This window comes from Paramormyrops kingsleyae, chromosome 4, assembly GCF_048594095.1.
Source record: "Paramormyrops kingsleyae isolate MSU_618 chromosome 4, PKINGS_0.4, whole genome shotgun sequence".
Lineage (NCBI taxonomy): Eukaryota > Metazoa > Chordata > Actinopteri > Osteoglossiformes > Mormyridae > Paramormyrops > Paramormyrops kingsleyae.
Genome location: NC_132800.1, coordinates 33,733,289 through 33,750,653, shown reverse-complemented (window position 1 = coordinate 33,750,653; position 17,365 = coordinate 33,733,289). Strand labels below are relative to the sequence as shown.

The window sequence follows — 17,365 nt, the reverse complement described above, 5'->3', positions numbered from 1 at the left end:
CTATCCCATCTTCTACCTTTCGTACGTTTTTAACCAAAGTTATAGGTTTTGATGTATTCTAGGTGAATTGCCACGGTAATTGGCACGGGTGTTATGATCATAAAGGGCAGAGGTTGCTACCAAAAATCACCAGGTATCTTAATGATTTACTGGTGGTTGTGCCTTTTTGAACGAGCTGAGGCTGTTGATTTTCTCATTAGCTGACCAACATTGACGTGAACGAGACCGTCGAGGGCGACGACCGCGCCTTCGAGATCTGGCATGAGCGCGAGGACTCTGTGAGGAAGTACACACTGCAGGCCCGCACCGTCATCATCAAGAACTCCTGGCTGAGGGATTTGCGTGAGCTGCAGCAGCGCTACCATATGCCTGCGTGGAGTGAGTGTCCTCTACTCCCGCCCCCTGATACCTCTCACTGCGGGTGCTCTTTCCACCCGCCAATCACATGCTAAACATCCTCTGGTCCCAGAGATCTGCCTTGTTTGACTTGCTTGTTGTTAACGTGGTTCTCTCCAATGACTTCTTCCTCTATAGGTTCCCCTGACTTTGTGGACATCCTGGCAGACTGCACCGCGGAGCTGGGGCAGACCGTCAAGCTAGCCTGCAAGGTCGTAGGCACACCCAAGCCATCAGTCACCTGGTACAAGGGTGAGTCCAGCGAGTCGGCCCGTCATCGAGGTCACAGCATTGGCAGACGCATGCTGTCAGGACTTTTTTTGAAGGTGCCTGTCCGTTGTCCATTCACGCGTGTGTTCATTTACCAGACGGGAGGCCCATCGAGGTAGATCCCCACCATATCATCATCGAGGACCCCGATGGCTCCTGTACGCTCATCCTGGACAACATGACAGCAGATGACTCGGGCCAGTACATGTGTTTCGCCGTCAGCAGCGCTGGGTCTGCCAGCTCCCTGGGCAAAATCACCGTGCAGGGTGAGTTACTGTGGGGTTCTGCGGTCGCAGACCTCTCACGCCCCCTGCTGGTTAAATAGCTAACAGACTTACTTGTTTAATCCATTCAGCTTAAATTCCAAAGGGAGAATTTAAAGCTACTCTAAATACAGTTCGCATAAGCGAACTAAGCAGCTGCTTAGGGCCCAGCGGCCACCAGGGGGCCCTGTCATCCGATCAGCCTGTTGCAATGGGAAGAAGGGTGACAAGTGACAATTAGGTTAAACAAATTTTGCTTAGCGCCCTGAAAAGGTTTGGGCCAGCTCTGTCTATTTATTTGGGTTAGATTTTGTGAGATGTCTTTCACTGGATTAAAGTAATCCAATGTTTCTATGGGATGAAGTGCCCCCCCGCTTCGTGAACAAGCTAAGAAACACTGCACTCATTGACGGGGAGGACGCCCAGTTCACTTGCACCATTCAGTGCGCCCCACGACCCAAGATCAGGTACCTTACACCTAAACTCCCTGAGCCAGGCTTTGTCAGCTTTTCTTGTGTATCTATGTGTCTTTCTGTGTTCCAACTGATTGGCGAATTCTTTTGTACTGCAACAGATGGTTTAAGGAAGGCAAGCTGCTTACAGATCAAGAGAAATACCAGACCTACAGTGAGGTCCGGAGCGGGGTATTGGTTCTAGTCATCAAGAACCCTGGGGAGAGAGACCTGGGCCGCTATGAGTGCGAGGTGCTGCTTACACTCTCCCATTAAGTGACCTCATGCTTGTTGGTGCATATGCCTCAGTTGTCTAACATTTGACCATCTATCTAGCTGTCTAACCGACTGGGCAGTGCCCGATGTGCCGCAGACCTGATCCCGGCATCGGCCATGGCGGCCAGCGAGCGTAGGGGGGAGCAGGCCATCACCATCGAAGGTAGGAGTGACCTGGGCTCTGACTGAGGGTACATGTATGTGAGCTTAAACCTCCACTGCTGAGTCACCACTGTGTCGTCATGACGACGTGATCATGTGAGCACTGTACGGTACATTGGCTATCCTTCGAGTGGCTGGATGTTTTTCTCTCTTAATTAGAGATTTAGATATCTTGATTATTTTAGTTTTTTTGCTTTGTATTGTGTTTTTTTGTTGGTTCGCAAATAAACGTTATAAAACAGCTACTTTTGTGGCATTGTGACATATGTTGTGTAACTCGTAAGAGAAGGGATAGACTCGCATTCTGCTTTCTAAAGAAATTTGTGTGGAGAAGTTTCAAGTCTTGAAGTATTAAATTCCATTTTCTTGAATGTCGTTTCGCCCAATGGGCACAATGACCTTGAAAGAAGTTTCTTATTACATCACAAGTGTGTATCCATGGTAACATGCAGCTTTTATCAGACAGTGGTTGTAGCACGTGTAACCCCCACACACCGGTTTCCTGTCAGTCTTCCAGCTGAGAGGAGGCAGGGAGGGTTGACTTGAGTCTGTTCGGGCATCTGAGTTGCCCTGTCACTGAAGAATTTACCGTGCCAGTCGCAGGCTCGTTCGGGGGGCCGTTTGCCGTGGTCTTTCCTCTAGATCTTTGGCGTGTTGTACACAGTTAAGAAAATCCCAGTCAGCAGCACTGCTATTTCATCCACTGGAATGATTGCTCACTGCTCTCTGTGTCTCGCTTCCTCACTGTGTATTTATTAATCTTCATAAATAAAATGCAGAACACAATGGAAAATGCAATGTCTTAGTACACTCTACAAAAAAACCAAAAACCATCTTATCTATTTCTGTATAATATTGATAGTCAGTTAAAAAATTGTGCCAAAATCCTTTAATTTATTGGCTTATAAGCAGGTTAAAAACTAGAATCGTATAGCTTATTTTGACTTGATCACACATGTCTAATCAAAACAAAGGTACACAAGAAAACTGTATTTATGTATGGAGGTTACACATTCATAAGAAATGCGTCAATGAAGGGTGCATTTCATGTGCGCATTAAAAGCTGTGGAAGAACCGTGGGAGTGGATTCATTCTTCAAATCTGGTTGCAGTTCTGGTTGCTAAGTATGACCAACAGAGTATCACAATGTAGAACTTGCACACTGGATTGAATTTTGAAACTGAAACAATGGTTTTCACATTGGCGGTGGGACCTGAAAATGATTCTGGAGTTTGAGAAGGAATTTTCCACTGTCATTGTCAGGCAGGGGGATACCTGCTTTTGCTGTCCATTCTGTAGCCTAAAGCTATGTGGCACATTACCTTCGCACCCCTTCAGCCTAACTCACATCAGCTCATCTGCTTCAGTTATATCCTACATATTAATATAACCATCATAAATTCAGTTTCTAAAAGTGAAAACCCTCTTGTGCTTTTTTTTTTGAGAAACAAGAGTGTGGATTTGTTGAAATTAACCTCCATTAATTTGCTCATTCAGCGGTTGTTTGTTGACCTAATCACTTAAAGAATTCAGAATTAAAACAGAAAATGTAGTTTGTTTTCGTAGAATTAATATTGGCGCATTCCATTTGCAAAGCTAAGTTGAAAAAGTTTCTGCTCCTTTGCGAAATAATTTTATGTACAATAGCTAGAATTTAGGCAAGTTGACACATTAAGACCAGACTGAGGTGGACCACTGCATTTAGCTAACGTTACCATTTTCTATGGTATGGTTAGCTACCCGTCTCTCTCCAACTCCCCCCCATATTTTATTCACAGCACTGGAACATCATTCATCGAGGCCCTTAAATATTTTCATGCCCCCCCAATGTATCTTTATTAAAGCTCCAGCTGTAACTCGGCACCTTCTCGCACTGCTACAGTGCTACCAGTCAACTGACGTTGACCTCACTGGTGCCAGAGGGAGCATGGAGATATGAATTCAATTAAGGTTCGAGTTTGGGTGGGGGGTATAGCCTACAGATGGCAATGCATGGTTAGAACCCCCCCCCCCCCGCCCCCAAATCATCTGACCTCAATACATTTGTTTGCAGGTGTCTCACGTTGCTGCATATATTTTATGTTTCTACACTGGCATTCCAAAGCCCTAACTGCATAGCGAGATGTAGCCAGGGGAGACCAGCCATCGCCATCACAGCACATTAGAGGGGCACCAGGACATCATTTCAGCTCCCACATCTTCTCTAATCCCATCCTTTCCATCCTGTTTTCCTTGTAGTCACAGAGCAGGAGACTAAAGTTCCAAAGAAAACCATCATCATGTAAGTGTCCCCGACTGGCTGAGTGCATGTCTCCCCCCCCCCCCCCCATGACGGTTCCCCTCACTCACCTGCATGCCTGACGTCGTCGAAGCAGCAGCCGCGGAAGGAGCCAAATCTAGGGAATCATCTGGAAAGATGCCGTCATTATGGGTGACATCTGGCCAACATCTGGCATCCAGATTCAGTACCACCTATTGCAAAAAAATTGGCTTAAAAATGATTTATTAAAAATCCTTATGTTGACCTCAGGAGCTGTTTTTCTGGAGAATAAGGCAACGTGTAATGTTCAGTGGTGGAATTTCAAGATTCTAGTGGTCAAGACCTGATTCCCTGCATATGTGCTCATACAGCACTGAACACGTGCAGTTCCGGTTTTCTGTGCAGTGGATAACGAAGCTCAGATTTTCACTGTGCTTTTTTTAAACGGACATTTTTTGTATGTAAAATAAAAGCATTTTATGTTGTCTGTCTGATTCAGCATAAAATATGGTGGTAAACACTAAAACACAGTGGTCACAATATAAATTTGAATTCAGTGTCTTCAGTGTGTGCACTTTGCTAATTAACGATTACTATTAATAAGTTTACGCTTTCCATATTCATAACGATAATTAACAAGCATCCATCAAAAAGGGCATTCAAGCTGAAGGTAGTACTAACGCTTCTTGTGCCACTGAACTTTGGCTACAGAGTGGAGTTATTGCTGAAGTTGCTAAAACAAGGAAATTATTTTTTTTTATTATAGTTGTAACGTAAAATATGAATAAATAGTCTAGGATTACTTAATGATTTGGTATATCTAAAAGGAACTCCCGTATAGAAAATCATGCCTCTGCAACAACAAATCTTCTTAAATACTATTTATAAAGCAAATCTCATTTGCGTCTGACATATCAGGTGTAGAGAAAAGTATGATAATATACTATAAACCAATTTGATGCCTAATGTGGTCCTTTGCCACAGTGTTGCGTCAATTTCCTTTCTTCCTGCTCCATTATTGAACTAGAGGAAGACGGTTGTTTCAGAATGTGAATAAGTTCCAGTGACATTGACCTGAAATGAACAGTCATGGTCAGTACTCTGGTTTATCTGACTGAACGGCCATGTAGTGCTGAAGTGTTTTTGATGCACGAGGCTGTTTCTTTCACCGGCGCTTGGAGTTTGTTGGGACACGCACTAACACCCCACTCACCCAGTGTGAAGGCAGCATGCCGTGCAGGACTTGTGAGATGGTTATCAACCGGCGTGTGCTTTGTCCACCACCAGCGAAGAAACGATAACCACCGTGGTGAAGAACACGCGTATGAAGCGCCGTGCATCGCCTGGGCGACCTGCCTCGATGGCGGCCCGCTCCGAGATGAAAAGGTCGACCGCTCGCTCCGCCACAGAAGCAGCTAAAAAGCCTACTGTCCCCAGTGTGTACGTCACCGAGCCTGAAGGTGCTTCTGCAAGGCCCGTGGAGAGACCCAAATGGGTCGAGGTTGAGGAGATAATTGAGTACAAAGTCAACAAGTCCCCCAAGCTTCATAGGAAGAGGGGTTCCTCCCCTGCCAGAGAGCAAGCCCCTCTCTCCCGGCCCAGGAGGTCTCCACGAGAAGACCCCAACTCCAACAACTCCAACAACAAGCTGGTTCAACAGAATGGCCCCTCACTCCCAAGCGAAGACTTGTCCAATGCCAGCATCCAACCTCTTTCTTGGGAAGGGGATCAAGGGGTGGATTCCGCCGAAGGACAGCAAAACGTGGAAGATGTGACGCGGGAATCTGGCCACGAAGCATCGGGGGCGGCTGCTCTCTGTGATGACACGGAGGAGCAAGACTGGCCAGATGAGGAAACTGTCATTGTTGAAGAGCCTGATGACGACCCTGATGACATTAGGAACAGGAATCCCAAGATTTTGATACAAGACGGCAGAGTGTTAACACTGGAGGACCTAGAAGACTACATCCCCATGGAAGGAGAGACGTATGGTTCTCCAGTAGACGGCAATCAGTCAGTTGCTAACCAGCCCTGCGAGATCTCAGTTGTTCAGAGAGATATAAATGAGCCAACCATTGGTAAGCCAGTATTGCTCAACCTGGGGTGCCCCGTGGTACCAAAAGCCAGGCCGGGCTTTTTCAGTCGCTTCAAACAGCATCTGTCCAGCAGCCTGTTTATGTCGGGGATCCCCCAACCTGACAGACAGCCAATGGGAGAGCGTGCAGTTCCCATACATCTTTCTGGTACATCCTCAAAAAGCCGAGTCGAGGTCAAGGTCAAGCCTTCGTACTGCACTGAGGTCCAGAGGGACGCCCACGGGGGCCACCCAAGCTTCAAAACCGAAGTGTCTGCTCACACCTTCAGCTACACACCAGTGGGGGCGCCAGTCACTCTACAGATCAGCAAAAGAGACAAGGGCCAGCCTTCAAAACCTTGAACAGCGTAGTTTCGGAAAAGCACAGTCAAATTTTTGTTCCAGCATGTAGCCAGAAAGTAAAAATCCCATTATAAAAAGACTTAAAATAGCCCTTTTAGTCTTAAATGGGAACATTTCTGTAAGTTTTACTTAAATGTTAAGGCATATGTTAAATGTGCATTTCCTGCTATTGGCAGACCATTCCATATGAATATTATGAACCTGATTCTATTTTTTCTGTATACAGTTTTGGAGGTAATTGCTGAGAATGTGTACTTTTGGGAAGTATGGAATTATAAAACTTGGAATTTCCTGGGAGCAAATCACTGATCTTGTAAACCCCAAAACTGCATTACTGCCTCATGTTATGGAGACACGGTACCTTACAGTACATTCAACTCGACCTAGATTAACTTTAGAAGGCAATCATCTGAGTGATCAGTTAAAAACGTTTGCGTTTCAAAGTTGAAGTGCACTGAGACGCATATTAGCTAGCGACCTTTAAACATGGACGATTGGAAGATGCTTAAATCTTCTAGCTATTTTTACTTGTTGTACACATTTCAGAAATCGCAGCACATGGGATTGCAGACATACTGAGATAAGCCATAAAAAATACTGCCAAGACCCTTCGTGCTGTGAGTGCTCTCCGGTATGGAAATAAGTGCTGAAAAATGATGGAGTATTGTGGAGTATTGTATATTAAAATGTCACATTTCATATAAATTCATTAATACCAATGTACCAAGAAAATCATTCAAAATGACAAAAAATGCTTCCAATTGAAGTATTTATGTAATGTTTAGCAATGTGCTACATATTTGCTGTATATTAAAAATGTGTAAAATGTCCTCATAAACATCATGGCTGTCATCTTCCCTTCATGATATACATTCATCACTAATAGGGTTGAATGACTGCAGCTGATAGTTGTATAAGACTTAAGGTATGTGTTTGCTCCAGGTCACGTGAAGAACGCATTTACTTAATTTCAGTTTGTAATACTGCACTGAGAAATAGAACGTATTTTGACTTGAGTCAGCGTCAGTCGAGACAGTGTCCACGGCTGAAATTTTTGTGTAAGGTGGTAGATTATTTTTCTTTTCTCTAAAATTTGTACTATGAAAATTTAACAAGTTGCTGTTGGTGTAAGAACAGGATGAGGAACAAGAGACATTTGCAAGGTTTGCATATTTGTCCTGTAAAAATCAGAAATCGAGAAATGCTTCAGTGAAGTACAGGGCATGAGTTCCAGATCATGGCTGACTGTACAGCATGGGGTCACTCAGTCCGTTTCTCAGATTATTGCAGTAAAATGGGTTTTTATCAGTTTGAGTTTGCACATGATACACAGTGGATTACAACTGGCTGCCTTGGTTGAAATGTGTGTGAGATTTTTTTTTTGTGGCTGTATTGTTTTGTTGAATATTGTTGCTTGAGGCGTACTGTAAAAAAGTGGACTGAAGATGATAGTAAATTGTGTGTTGAAGACTGGATACAAAAAAAATCACAACTGTATATGGAATTATAGTGAATGTTTAGATTAGAAGCCAAAATGGTGGAAATTAGTTGTGTTTGAGGTATTCCAGGTGTGTTACCAAATAAACCTTTTATCTTTGGTGAAATAAAATATCTTGAATCCAAGAAATCAACCGAGTTTGGATCTCTTTCATTATCGACACCAAATAAAACTTCTAATTCATGAGTAATTTGACTCAACATAATATTCTATGTTCAGTTCATCTTTCAGTGTATTCAATTTGTGCTTCAGACAAACATTAACATTCAGTAATGCATCGGATTCTTCAGTATACCCTTCTTGATATAAGGAACCGTGGCAGATTGTCCCTTGCACGTTAGATTGTTGAATAATGGACTTTATCTGGTTTAAGGTTCAGTATATGTGCAATATGATCTGACGTTGCCCTTGTGTTAATCCCTACCTAGAAGCAGAAGAAAAGTCTTCACAAAAAGACAATAAGTAAAAGTGTGTCTTTCTGAATCAGAAATGCTAATGTTAGAAATGCTGGTGTTCATTTGTGCTTTAATTCGTGCTATCTATGTTTTCTGTAAAATAAGATGTAAGCCCATGTGCTTTTTGGAACCGTTGATCAGAGGGGGCCAAGGTGCAGTCTTACATGCCAGGAACCTTAAGCTCCTGGTCTGGAGAAACACAGGTGGAAGTCAGACACTTTAGAACGTCTAAAGGCTGAAGCCTAACTGGTGATGACAAGACAATGTTTATATGAATCGTGTTGGATAGACCTGGAACACGCCGTGATATTTTTCTGTGCTGGAATTTAAGAACTTCTGGATAAAGCAGCCTTGCTTTGGAATCAACATTTGACAGCTGTTGTAATCGAAGTGCTGATCCAGACACATGGTGCTTAAGTGGAGAATGGAATAAGGATTAAACATGGCGTTTTCCCTTGTGGGCGTTTAGTGTTATTTTTCTTTGTGCCCTGATTCGACGTGTCTGTAGGTATGTCTGTAATCAGCCTGGCAGAGGCGGAGAACTTCCCACGAGTCTCCCCAGAAGACACCAGTGAGGATGAGACTATGAGCAGCCTTGGAACTCAGGAAATTTCGATGGACCAAGTCTCCACCAGCAGCACTCCTTTGCATGGTTGGTACTCTACAAACGGTTTGTTAAATATCTCAGTAAAATATATACGTAGTATGTTTGGCAGCTAGTGTCAGAACATCAAGATTAGCAATAAATATGTTCTGCATTCCCCAGTGAGGTGAGTTAGATGCTGGGCTACCGGTCATGTGACCCACATCCATGTTTAACCACCTGCAGATGTGAGTCCTGGGAGCATCCCAGTGAAGAAGTGGTACCAGATTGACTTCAGCCCCACAGCCTTCTGCAAGAGAGTTTTCCAGTCCGTCTGTTCAGAGCCGCAGCCCTGGTTCGACTCCCCCGGCTTAGACCTTCTGTTGTACAGTGATAAACTTTTACACACAAGCTTTCCTTGATGAAACCATGCATTTCTGTAACGGGAGATAACATTTCATTTTATCAACTTAAGAAGGCAATGAAATTCTGCAATGAAATGTCAACTGTAAATGCCAGTATTATAGCACTGGTACCGTGCCTTATTGCCTGTCCAGGGACAACTCAGCCCCAGAGAAAACGGACGTTAACAGCACCAGACCCATGACCACGGAGGTCAAAAGCGAAGTTTGTGTTGAAACCAAAGAAAAACTAGTTTCTATTGTGACAAGAGAGGAGTCAGCGCCACCTACTGGTACGTATGTTTATTGTGTGTGTAACTTTGCAAAACCTGTTGTCTTTTCTGAACCTCATTGGCGTTCAGATGATGTGATTAGTGACAAGCTGCGATTCCAAAGGTTCCTGGCTCATGCAGTTTCTCTGTGGCTTTCTAGGCCTTTGCACCAGCCAGGAGACCATCATGGACCTGCAAGCCCAGAGTAGTGACCAGACCTCTGTTAACAGTCATATCACTGGCCGACCCACCTCACTGTACAAAGTAATCTTTACCTGAAATACTGTTTGAATTGTACTTTCATTATAATGTGTGGTATGAGTTAAGATTATACCTTGCTGTGTCCTGTTAACTATTGAGCTACATCACGCACATCAGTGAAGATTGCCATGTATTACTGTGGCACATTGTGTGTTTTTCTCCTTTGTGACTGCAGGGTGGAGAACTTTCCTCAGCCAAGGATCACGCAGGAGCGGCAGACGGAGGCCCCTGCTGTCCTCTGATCCAGAGCGGTGACTTAAACAACGACGCGTTCAGTTGCTTGCCCAGGACCGTTGAGAAAGAGGTGTCCTGCACAGCCCATCCCATTTCAGGAAGAGGTGAGACAGGAAGAGGAAGTGATGCCATCATTTACCCATCATTACACTGTTCTGATATCTAATCGTCATGGATACCACAATGATGCTTTTTAGTGGGAGCGGATGAGTGTTGAGGATTGCAAAAGCAGAGACCTGGTGACACCAGTGCCTTAGATAGTGGGCGACTAAGTTCTCATTAAGGAGAATCAGAGGTGGAAAGTTCCATTCCAGAAGGTACAAATCCAGACCAAGATTTTGTTTCAACCAACCAGTTGAGCATAAAGAACCACAGCCACAAGAGTACTCAACTGGTTGAAGCAAGATCTTGGTCTGGATTTGTACCTTCTGGACCTGAACTTTCCCCTTCTGAGCAGTATTCATAGATGCACATTAGTCGTTACATGGAGTCAGCTTTGTGAATTTAAACATAGCTGTAGCCAATAGCAGTGAAAGCCAATGTTGAGTCTCACCACCAAAGTTCACTTTGTCTCAGTTGCTGTACATACTTCTAGTAGTACATACTCCTCGCGGTACATACTCCTCATGGTACATACTCCTCGCGGTACATACTCCTGATTGACCAGCACTGACTGTAGCCATAACGCCTTCCATGTTGCGGCTATGGCCGGGACGCTGGTGTAATAGACACAGGAGTTTTGGGGATGGGACACTAATAACTGCGTCATGCAGGTGCTGAGATGACGGAGCTGGAGAAGGTCCAGGAAGGCGAGAAGCAAAAGCTGCTCTTCCAGTACGATCTCCATGAAGAGATAGGCAGGTACCTGCCACCCGTGCTGGTTCCCATTCAGGGTAACCAGAGCAGATGGTAACTCATGCCAGGAGGCTATGCTTGATGGAAAGTGGTTTTCCAGATATACTAACCTGTTCGTGACAGTGAGTGTTTTTCTTACGGTTACTGAATATGAGAGCTCCTCCCTCCTTCCTGCAGGGGTGCGTTCGGGGTGGTGAAGCGGGCGACCCACAGGCAGAGCGGAGAGAGCTTCGCGGCCAAGTTTCTGCCCCTGAGGGGTGAGGGGCGGGCCCGGGCGTTCAGGGAGAGGAACCTGCTCTCCCGCCTCTCGCACCCCCGGGTGGCCTGCCTGCGAGACTCGTTCTGCACCCACCGCACGCTCGTCCTGCTGACGGAGCTGTATCCTCCCCCCAGCCATCCGCCTGACGCCGCCTGTGTGTAGCCGGTAGCTCAGACACCTAGGGGGCGCTGTGTGATTCAGCTGATGGGTAGGTCGTCCGGCTTGAATCCCAAAGGGATTTCATCCTTGGTCCCCTGGGCGAGACCCTCGATCCTCAAATGCCGCAGGGGCTCCCGGACCCTGCTTTCGTACAAATGTTCGTTGCTTCGGATAAAAGCACTTGATGAGTAAATAAAATGTAATGTTTCTAAGAGTGTTTCTTGATAGCCTCAGTTAAGGAGTAAGGGTGTCTTTTTATTTCCTCTCTCAAATTATATTTTGAATTTGTTACTTTTTTTGATTCCCTCTTAAAAATGGACTTTACAAAACCATATTAAATATACTTAGCTGGTTAACCGGTGGAGTTAGATTGTGCAGAATGTCCCATCTATTATACCTGCAATCTAATCTTCATCAGTAATCTGTTCCTCATCCTCAGTTGTCTCTATTAGGTCATAAAGTGTACCCTCCAAAAAACTCGAAGATGGAAATTTTACTCGCTTAGCTGTTTAGTAGGGCGGCATGGTGGTGCAGTGGTTAGCACTGTTGCCTCACACCTCTGGGACCTGGGTTTGAGTCCCACCTGGGTTCCATGTGTGGAGTTTGCATGTTCTCCCCATGTTGTCATGGGGTTTCCTCCAGCTTCCCCTCACAGTCCAAAAACACGCTTACTGGACTCACCAAAGTGTTGGTGAATGGTGTGTCAGAGTGCCCTGTGATGGGTTGACACCCCCTCCTGGGTTGTTCCCTGCCTTGCACCCATAGGCTCCAGACCCCCCCGTGACCCTGAATAGGACAAGCAGTTACAGAAAATGGATGGGTGGTTGTTTAACGAATTTGCAAAAGGCAGGATGTAGTTTTCTAACCCCACTTTATTTACTAAGTACGTAGTAACAAGAGCGGACAGGAACATGCACTTTCCTTCCAGCACCGAATTCTCCTTTACCGGCCCGCTAGCTGCTCCAAGAGAGGGCTGCTCGAGCACCTACTGTCAAAGAGATCTGTTACAGAGAGGGAGGTAGGTTCAGGTCTTCATGGCTGTAATTTAAGCAATGCTACTTTATAGTACTTTATGAATGTAAGACATAGTGTGCTGAGTATCTGCTCCTCTGCTTTAAGTGTGAGTAACAGAAGTGGCCTGCCTTTCATTTCCAGGTGAAGATGTACATCTTCCAGGTCCTGGAGGGGATCGATCACATCCACAGCATGAACATTCTCCATCTGAATATTAAAGTATGTAACTGCTACCCTCTCCCTTCCTCTTTCCTTCCATGCTGTCCCATCACAGCCTGCAATGTTAATCTTCATGCAGGGCACAATACCAAAAAAGGTAACTATTTACTTGAAGGGACACAAATACTTAGTAATAACCCAGTTACTACTGAAGTACAAATTATGATCAAATCATGAACAAATATAGTCGCTACTTGAAATAGATGCATCATGATTCATTAATGATGAACAAACATGAGATCAGTATTTAACTTGTGTTATTCATGACTTGTTCCTTCAGTAATTCACAAAGGTTTACAGAATTAAGATACAGTAACAAATGTAGTAACTGCTTGAGATGAAAAATACATCATGATTCATGAAAATTAACGTAAGAGCAGTATGTGACTAAGACGTACTTTGTGGTTAATTAATACACAAGTAATTGCATTATAATATATTATTTGTGCCCAGTCAAGTAAAGTGTTACTCCAAAAAACAAATGAGGAACTGTGTGGTTTTAAATCTTGACCTGCAGCATTTTCTTCTCCCTTTTCTTACTTTAGCCTGACAGTATTGTTTTGGCTTTGTCCAAGAGGGAGGGAATCAAGATTTGCGATTTTGGATTCGCCCAGGAGATAGACCTGTACAGACCCCAGTACAGTGAATTTGGGACCCCGGAATTTGTGGCGCCAGAAATCGTCTGCCAGCAGCCTGTTTCCAAGGCGACCGATATCTGGTCAGAAGAGGTTTTATTCGGTGCTATTACGATGTTTATGTGTGACAGTGATTCTAATGTAGGCATAAAAATGAGTATCATTAGGAGTAACAAGGAGAATAGCTTCACTACCATTTTTGCACATTAATAATAGACAAAAACATAGTCCAACAAAAAAAAAAGAAAGTGATTCATCGCTATATTAAACAGCTTTGATATTTATCAGTTTTTTCCCTGATCATCTTGCCATCGCTGTCAGGTCTTTCGGTGCTGTTTCTTACCTATGGTGAGTCATATCCCTGGATATGTCTTTTGTACCATTTAAGCATCTGCCTGTATTTGCACATATATCATCTGTCATTTGTAAATAAATTCTAATAATGTAATCTATACAGTTATGCTAAAATGTTACTTATGCTAATAAGCTATACTTATGCTAAAAAGCTATGGTCCGGTCCGCGTGCCCTGCAGTCTTACGGCCCATTGCCCGTTTGCGGGGGAGAGCGACCGGGCGACCCTGCTGAGGGTGCGAGAGGCTAGACTGCATTGGGACACCCCCCATGTGACCTGCAGGAGTGAGAATGCCTGTCGTTTCCTCCAGAGGCTGCTCCAGGCTGATCCCACGTGAGTGTCGTTCTGTCCTTGTCACCCTGTCCCAGCTATGTGGATGGGAATCACATCCATGTGCAGATGCTGCTCCCACAGTACTGGGAAGTCATGTGACTTTCACGACCGTCCCTTCAGGGTGCGGCCCAGCGCAGCTGAGTGCCTGCAGGACCAGTGGTTCCAGGTAAAGGTGACTTCCTGTTTCCTGTATAATGATCAGAAAATCTGGATATTTCTCAAGGGCAATTGCACCTTGTTTTTTTGGGAATTTGGTACTTGGGGAATTTGGAACAGTTATTTTGGATTTTCAATTTAATTGTTCAATCTGTAGTTTATATTTAAAATACTATTCTTTAAATTTTGCAGTTATGACATTTTTGTGTGGAAAACCTTATGAAAAAAAATGTAATGCCAAAAATGTATATTAACTAAAGTATATTTCATGCAAAATTCTGAGTAAAAGTAAGTAAAATTTATTTATAGAGCAAATTTCAAGATGTCAAGCATACACTGGAGTGCCTTACAAAGCATAAAATACACACAAGTATAGAAGATCTCATTTGCTGAAAGGCTTTTATCTTTTCAGGTTCAACCGGAAGATGATGAATCTGAAAGAATCAATACAAAGAATTTGAAATTCTTTGTTTCACGGAGTAAATGGCAGGTAATATGCGCCTTTGGATATGTGTGTGTGTAACTGACATCTAGCATATAGGACTGCCCTCTTCATTTTAATTGAAGGATACTTTTTCTGTGTAGTCATAACAAGAAACTGTGACAGTCTCTGACTTTTTTTGGGTCTGGGTCCATTTTCACTTTACCAGTTTGTTGGATGGGACTTGGGGTGGAGTGTGAGTTTGTATATAAACACTCAATTCATAGTAAGCATTGGCGTATAATGAGGTAGTGTATGGTCAGAAGGTTGCTGGTTCAAATCCCAGGCTTGGCAGAGTACTTAGCATTAAAATGTCCGCTAAAATAAAAATTACATATCAAATAGATTTAAATATTGCCTTTTTTTTCCTGAAGAGACCAACAGTGTGTTGTGTATAATTTGTGACTAAGTGATTTAGTGCTTTAAGGTTGTGTTCTGTCGCCCCCTAGCGCTCTCTCACGTGCTACGGTTCCATCCTTGTGCTGCGGCCAATCACAGACCTCTTAGCGGCCCCGCAGCAGGATGCTTCCGCGCCCGTCTCCCGTCACCACGGCAGCCCGTCCGCTAGTAGCAGCTCCTCCTCGGAAGAGCTGGACCAATGGGAGTCCTCCTCTGTGGGACGCCGCCAGTGCAGCACGGAGGAGGGACCAGGGGAGGAGGCTGGGTGCTTGACTCCAGAGATCTCCAAGCAGAGAGCAGCCAGGAAAAGACCTGAAAGTCATTCCGAAGTGGACTCTGTAGGTAAAGGGGCTACAGTGGAACAGCAAAGCATCGTAAGTAACCTCATGTCAGCTGTTGATGCATCTAAACTGGCAGCTACTACAGACCAAACGTATGGCGCGGGTGACACTCAACTGGCAAATGAGTGCCAATACAAGGGTTCTCCTGGTGTACGGATTCCCAGACAAAGTATCATCAAGAGCACGTTCCTCACCAGCACAGAGGGATCGGAGGAGGTCTCTCCCTTATCTGCCCGTCGCTTACTGCTGCGGCAGAAGACTTTAACCAAGAGGCATGCGAGGACCAGGATGCGGCTGTGCAGCAGTCTGTCCGGTAGGCTGGACGAGCCGTTACCCGAGGAGGACGGCCCCGAAGTCGAGGTGTGCCGCAGTCACAGTCTGAGCTCGCTGACGCCCTCTTTTATGTCGAGCAACTCCTCTTCCTTTGAAAAAGGAGAGACGGTTTCTCATTCTAACAGGTGGACGACAAGGAAGAGCAAGTCGTCGGAGGAGCATCTCCGAAGAGCCTGTTCTGTGCCTGAGTTTGGGGAGCTTACAGTGGGAATAGCAGAGAGGTGTGAAATCGAGTGTGAGGGAAAGGTCTCGGATAGAGTCTCTGAGAAGCCAGCAGAAGTGCCGGCTGTTGGTTCTACGACAGCCTGTCAAGCTACAGCTGCAAGCGAAGTCGAGCAAAGCCTCACTACATGTCCTTTAGATCATCAAGCCATTAAATTAGATACTCCTCAATCAACAGATAACGTTAATAAAATAGATACATCGCGGTGTGATACTGGTGTGGTTCACTGTGCTGAAAGCCTTCCCAAAATGGCTTCTACAGGTTTATTTACGGCAATGGGAGAAGGAGACCTTTCTTCTGAAAGACTAGAGGAAGAGCCTCAAGAAAGCAACAGGCAGTTAATGAAATGGGAACCATCTCCTGCGAAGCCCTTGCTTATAGAATCCACATCTCCAGTTCCGGTGGTTCAGGATGGAAAATTATTGACATCCCAGCATGGTCCTGAGTCCTTTGAAAGGCCCAGGGAAAGTGTAATGTGGTTCCTGGCTCGGGAGACGGTTGAGTCAGAGACCAGAACCGACTTCCCTAAGATTCACAAAGCTATGTCAGACAGCAGGATCTCAAAGCCAGTAGAGTTTGCTGCAGTTAGGGTTTACAGCGCTTGTTCGTATGAGGAACCTTATGGCTACGTATCTGACCGAAATTATTCTCCAACTGAGCTGGAAGAGCCATTGGAAGCAACGGAAGATTACAATGACAATGCAGATATCTATCAAGAAGCCGTCTCTAAAGACTCTCAAGGAAAAGAGCCTTGTGAGCCTTTTGTAAGATCTCAGTCATTGTACATGGTGCCCAAGACGGTGACATGTTCAGACTATGGCACAGTTGATTCAGCTGAAGAAGTCTTCTCTAACCATCTTGAAGAGAACTTAGGTGGTGCCCTTACTGGCTCACAGAAATCCATTTTTGAACCTAACTTATTAAATTCTGAAGAACCTGGGCCACATACCTGCTCGGGACAGTATTCCCTACCCACAATGGATAGCAGTGATAGTGATTATCCAGTGAATTCTCCAGTTAGGGTCCCTACTGAGTGTCACGCAGATGCTGAAAACCAGTTGTGGCCACAAGCTTCCATTTTAGCACTGGAAGCACACGGACTCCATGGTAAATCTGGGAAGCTGGCGCTCCTACGATTTTTCCGTAGGCAGTCGTGGACAGACCTGTCATCCACGCCTTTAGAGAAGGTAGTGAAGAGACAAGCCTCCGATGGAGATTCCCCTGAGTCCAAGCAGCAGGAGCAGAACAGGACCCAAGACCTCTCCATTGCAAAGAAAGTGAAAGTGTCCATCTCCAACATGACCAAAGCTGTTTTGGGTAAACCATCCAATAAAGACGACAAAAGAGAAGGTAATTTATTATGAAACTCCACATCAACGTCAGTC

At 44.8% G+C, this 17,365-nt stretch overlaps 1 protein-coding gene across 25 annotated transcripts in view; it reads left to right on the top strand.

Annotated features, from left to right (window-relative positions):
- The window catches only part of obscnb (obscurin, cytoskeletal calmodulin and titin-interacting RhoGEF b), a 91,580-nt gene that overhangs the window by 67,065 nt on the left and 7,150 nt on the right, over nucleotides 1–17,365 (top strand). For 22 of the 25 annotated variants that reach the window (XM_072711193.1, XM_072711192.1, XM_072711199.1 and 19 more), the window contains 21 exons: nucleotides 201–378; nucleotides 535–648; nucleotides 765–932; nucleotides 1,294–1,396; nucleotides 1,504–1,633; nucleotides 1,718–1,820; nucleotides 8,978–9,121; nucleotides 9,299–9,407; nucleotides 9,610–9,746; nucleotides 9,886–9,989; nucleotides 10,162–10,324; nucleotides 10,994–11,081; nucleotides 11,253–11,453; nucleotides 12,451–12,511; nucleotides 12,649–12,726; nucleotides 13,272–13,444; nucleotides 13,683–13,709; nucleotides 13,895–14,047; nucleotides 14,168–14,213; nucleotides 14,616–14,693; nucleotides 15,134–17,330. In XM_072711193.1, the coding sequence (XP_072567294.1) occupies nucleotides 201–378; nucleotides 535–648; nucleotides 765–932; nucleotides 1,294–1,396; nucleotides 1,504–1,633; nucleotides 1,718–1,820; nucleotides 8,978–9,121; nucleotides 9,299–9,407; nucleotides 9,610–9,746; nucleotides 9,886–9,989; nucleotides 10,162–10,324; nucleotides 10,994–11,081; nucleotides 11,253–11,453; nucleotides 12,451–12,511; nucleotides 12,649–12,726; nucleotides 13,272–13,444; nucleotides 13,683–13,709; nucleotides 13,895–14,047; nucleotides 14,168–14,213; nucleotides 14,616–14,693; nucleotides 15,134–17,330 (4,555 nt within the window). Of the gene's footprint in view, nucleotides 1–200; nucleotides 379–534; nucleotides 649–764; nucleotides 933–1,293; nucleotides 1,397–1,503; nucleotides 1,634–1,717; nucleotides 1,821–4,057; nucleotides 4,101–5,366; nucleotides 8,144–8,977; nucleotides 9,122–9,298; nucleotides 9,408–9,609; nucleotides 9,747–9,885; nucleotides 9,990–10,161; nucleotides 10,325–10,993; nucleotides 11,082–11,252; nucleotides 11,454–12,450; nucleotides 12,512–12,648; nucleotides 12,727–13,271; nucleotides 13,445–13,682; nucleotides 13,710–13,894; nucleotides 14,048–14,167; nucleotides 14,214–14,615; nucleotides 14,694–15,133; nucleotides 17,331–17,365 lie in introns of those variants that run through there. The other 3 variants (XM_072711206.1, XM_072711207.1, XM_072711208.1) reach the window with 2 other exon arrangements.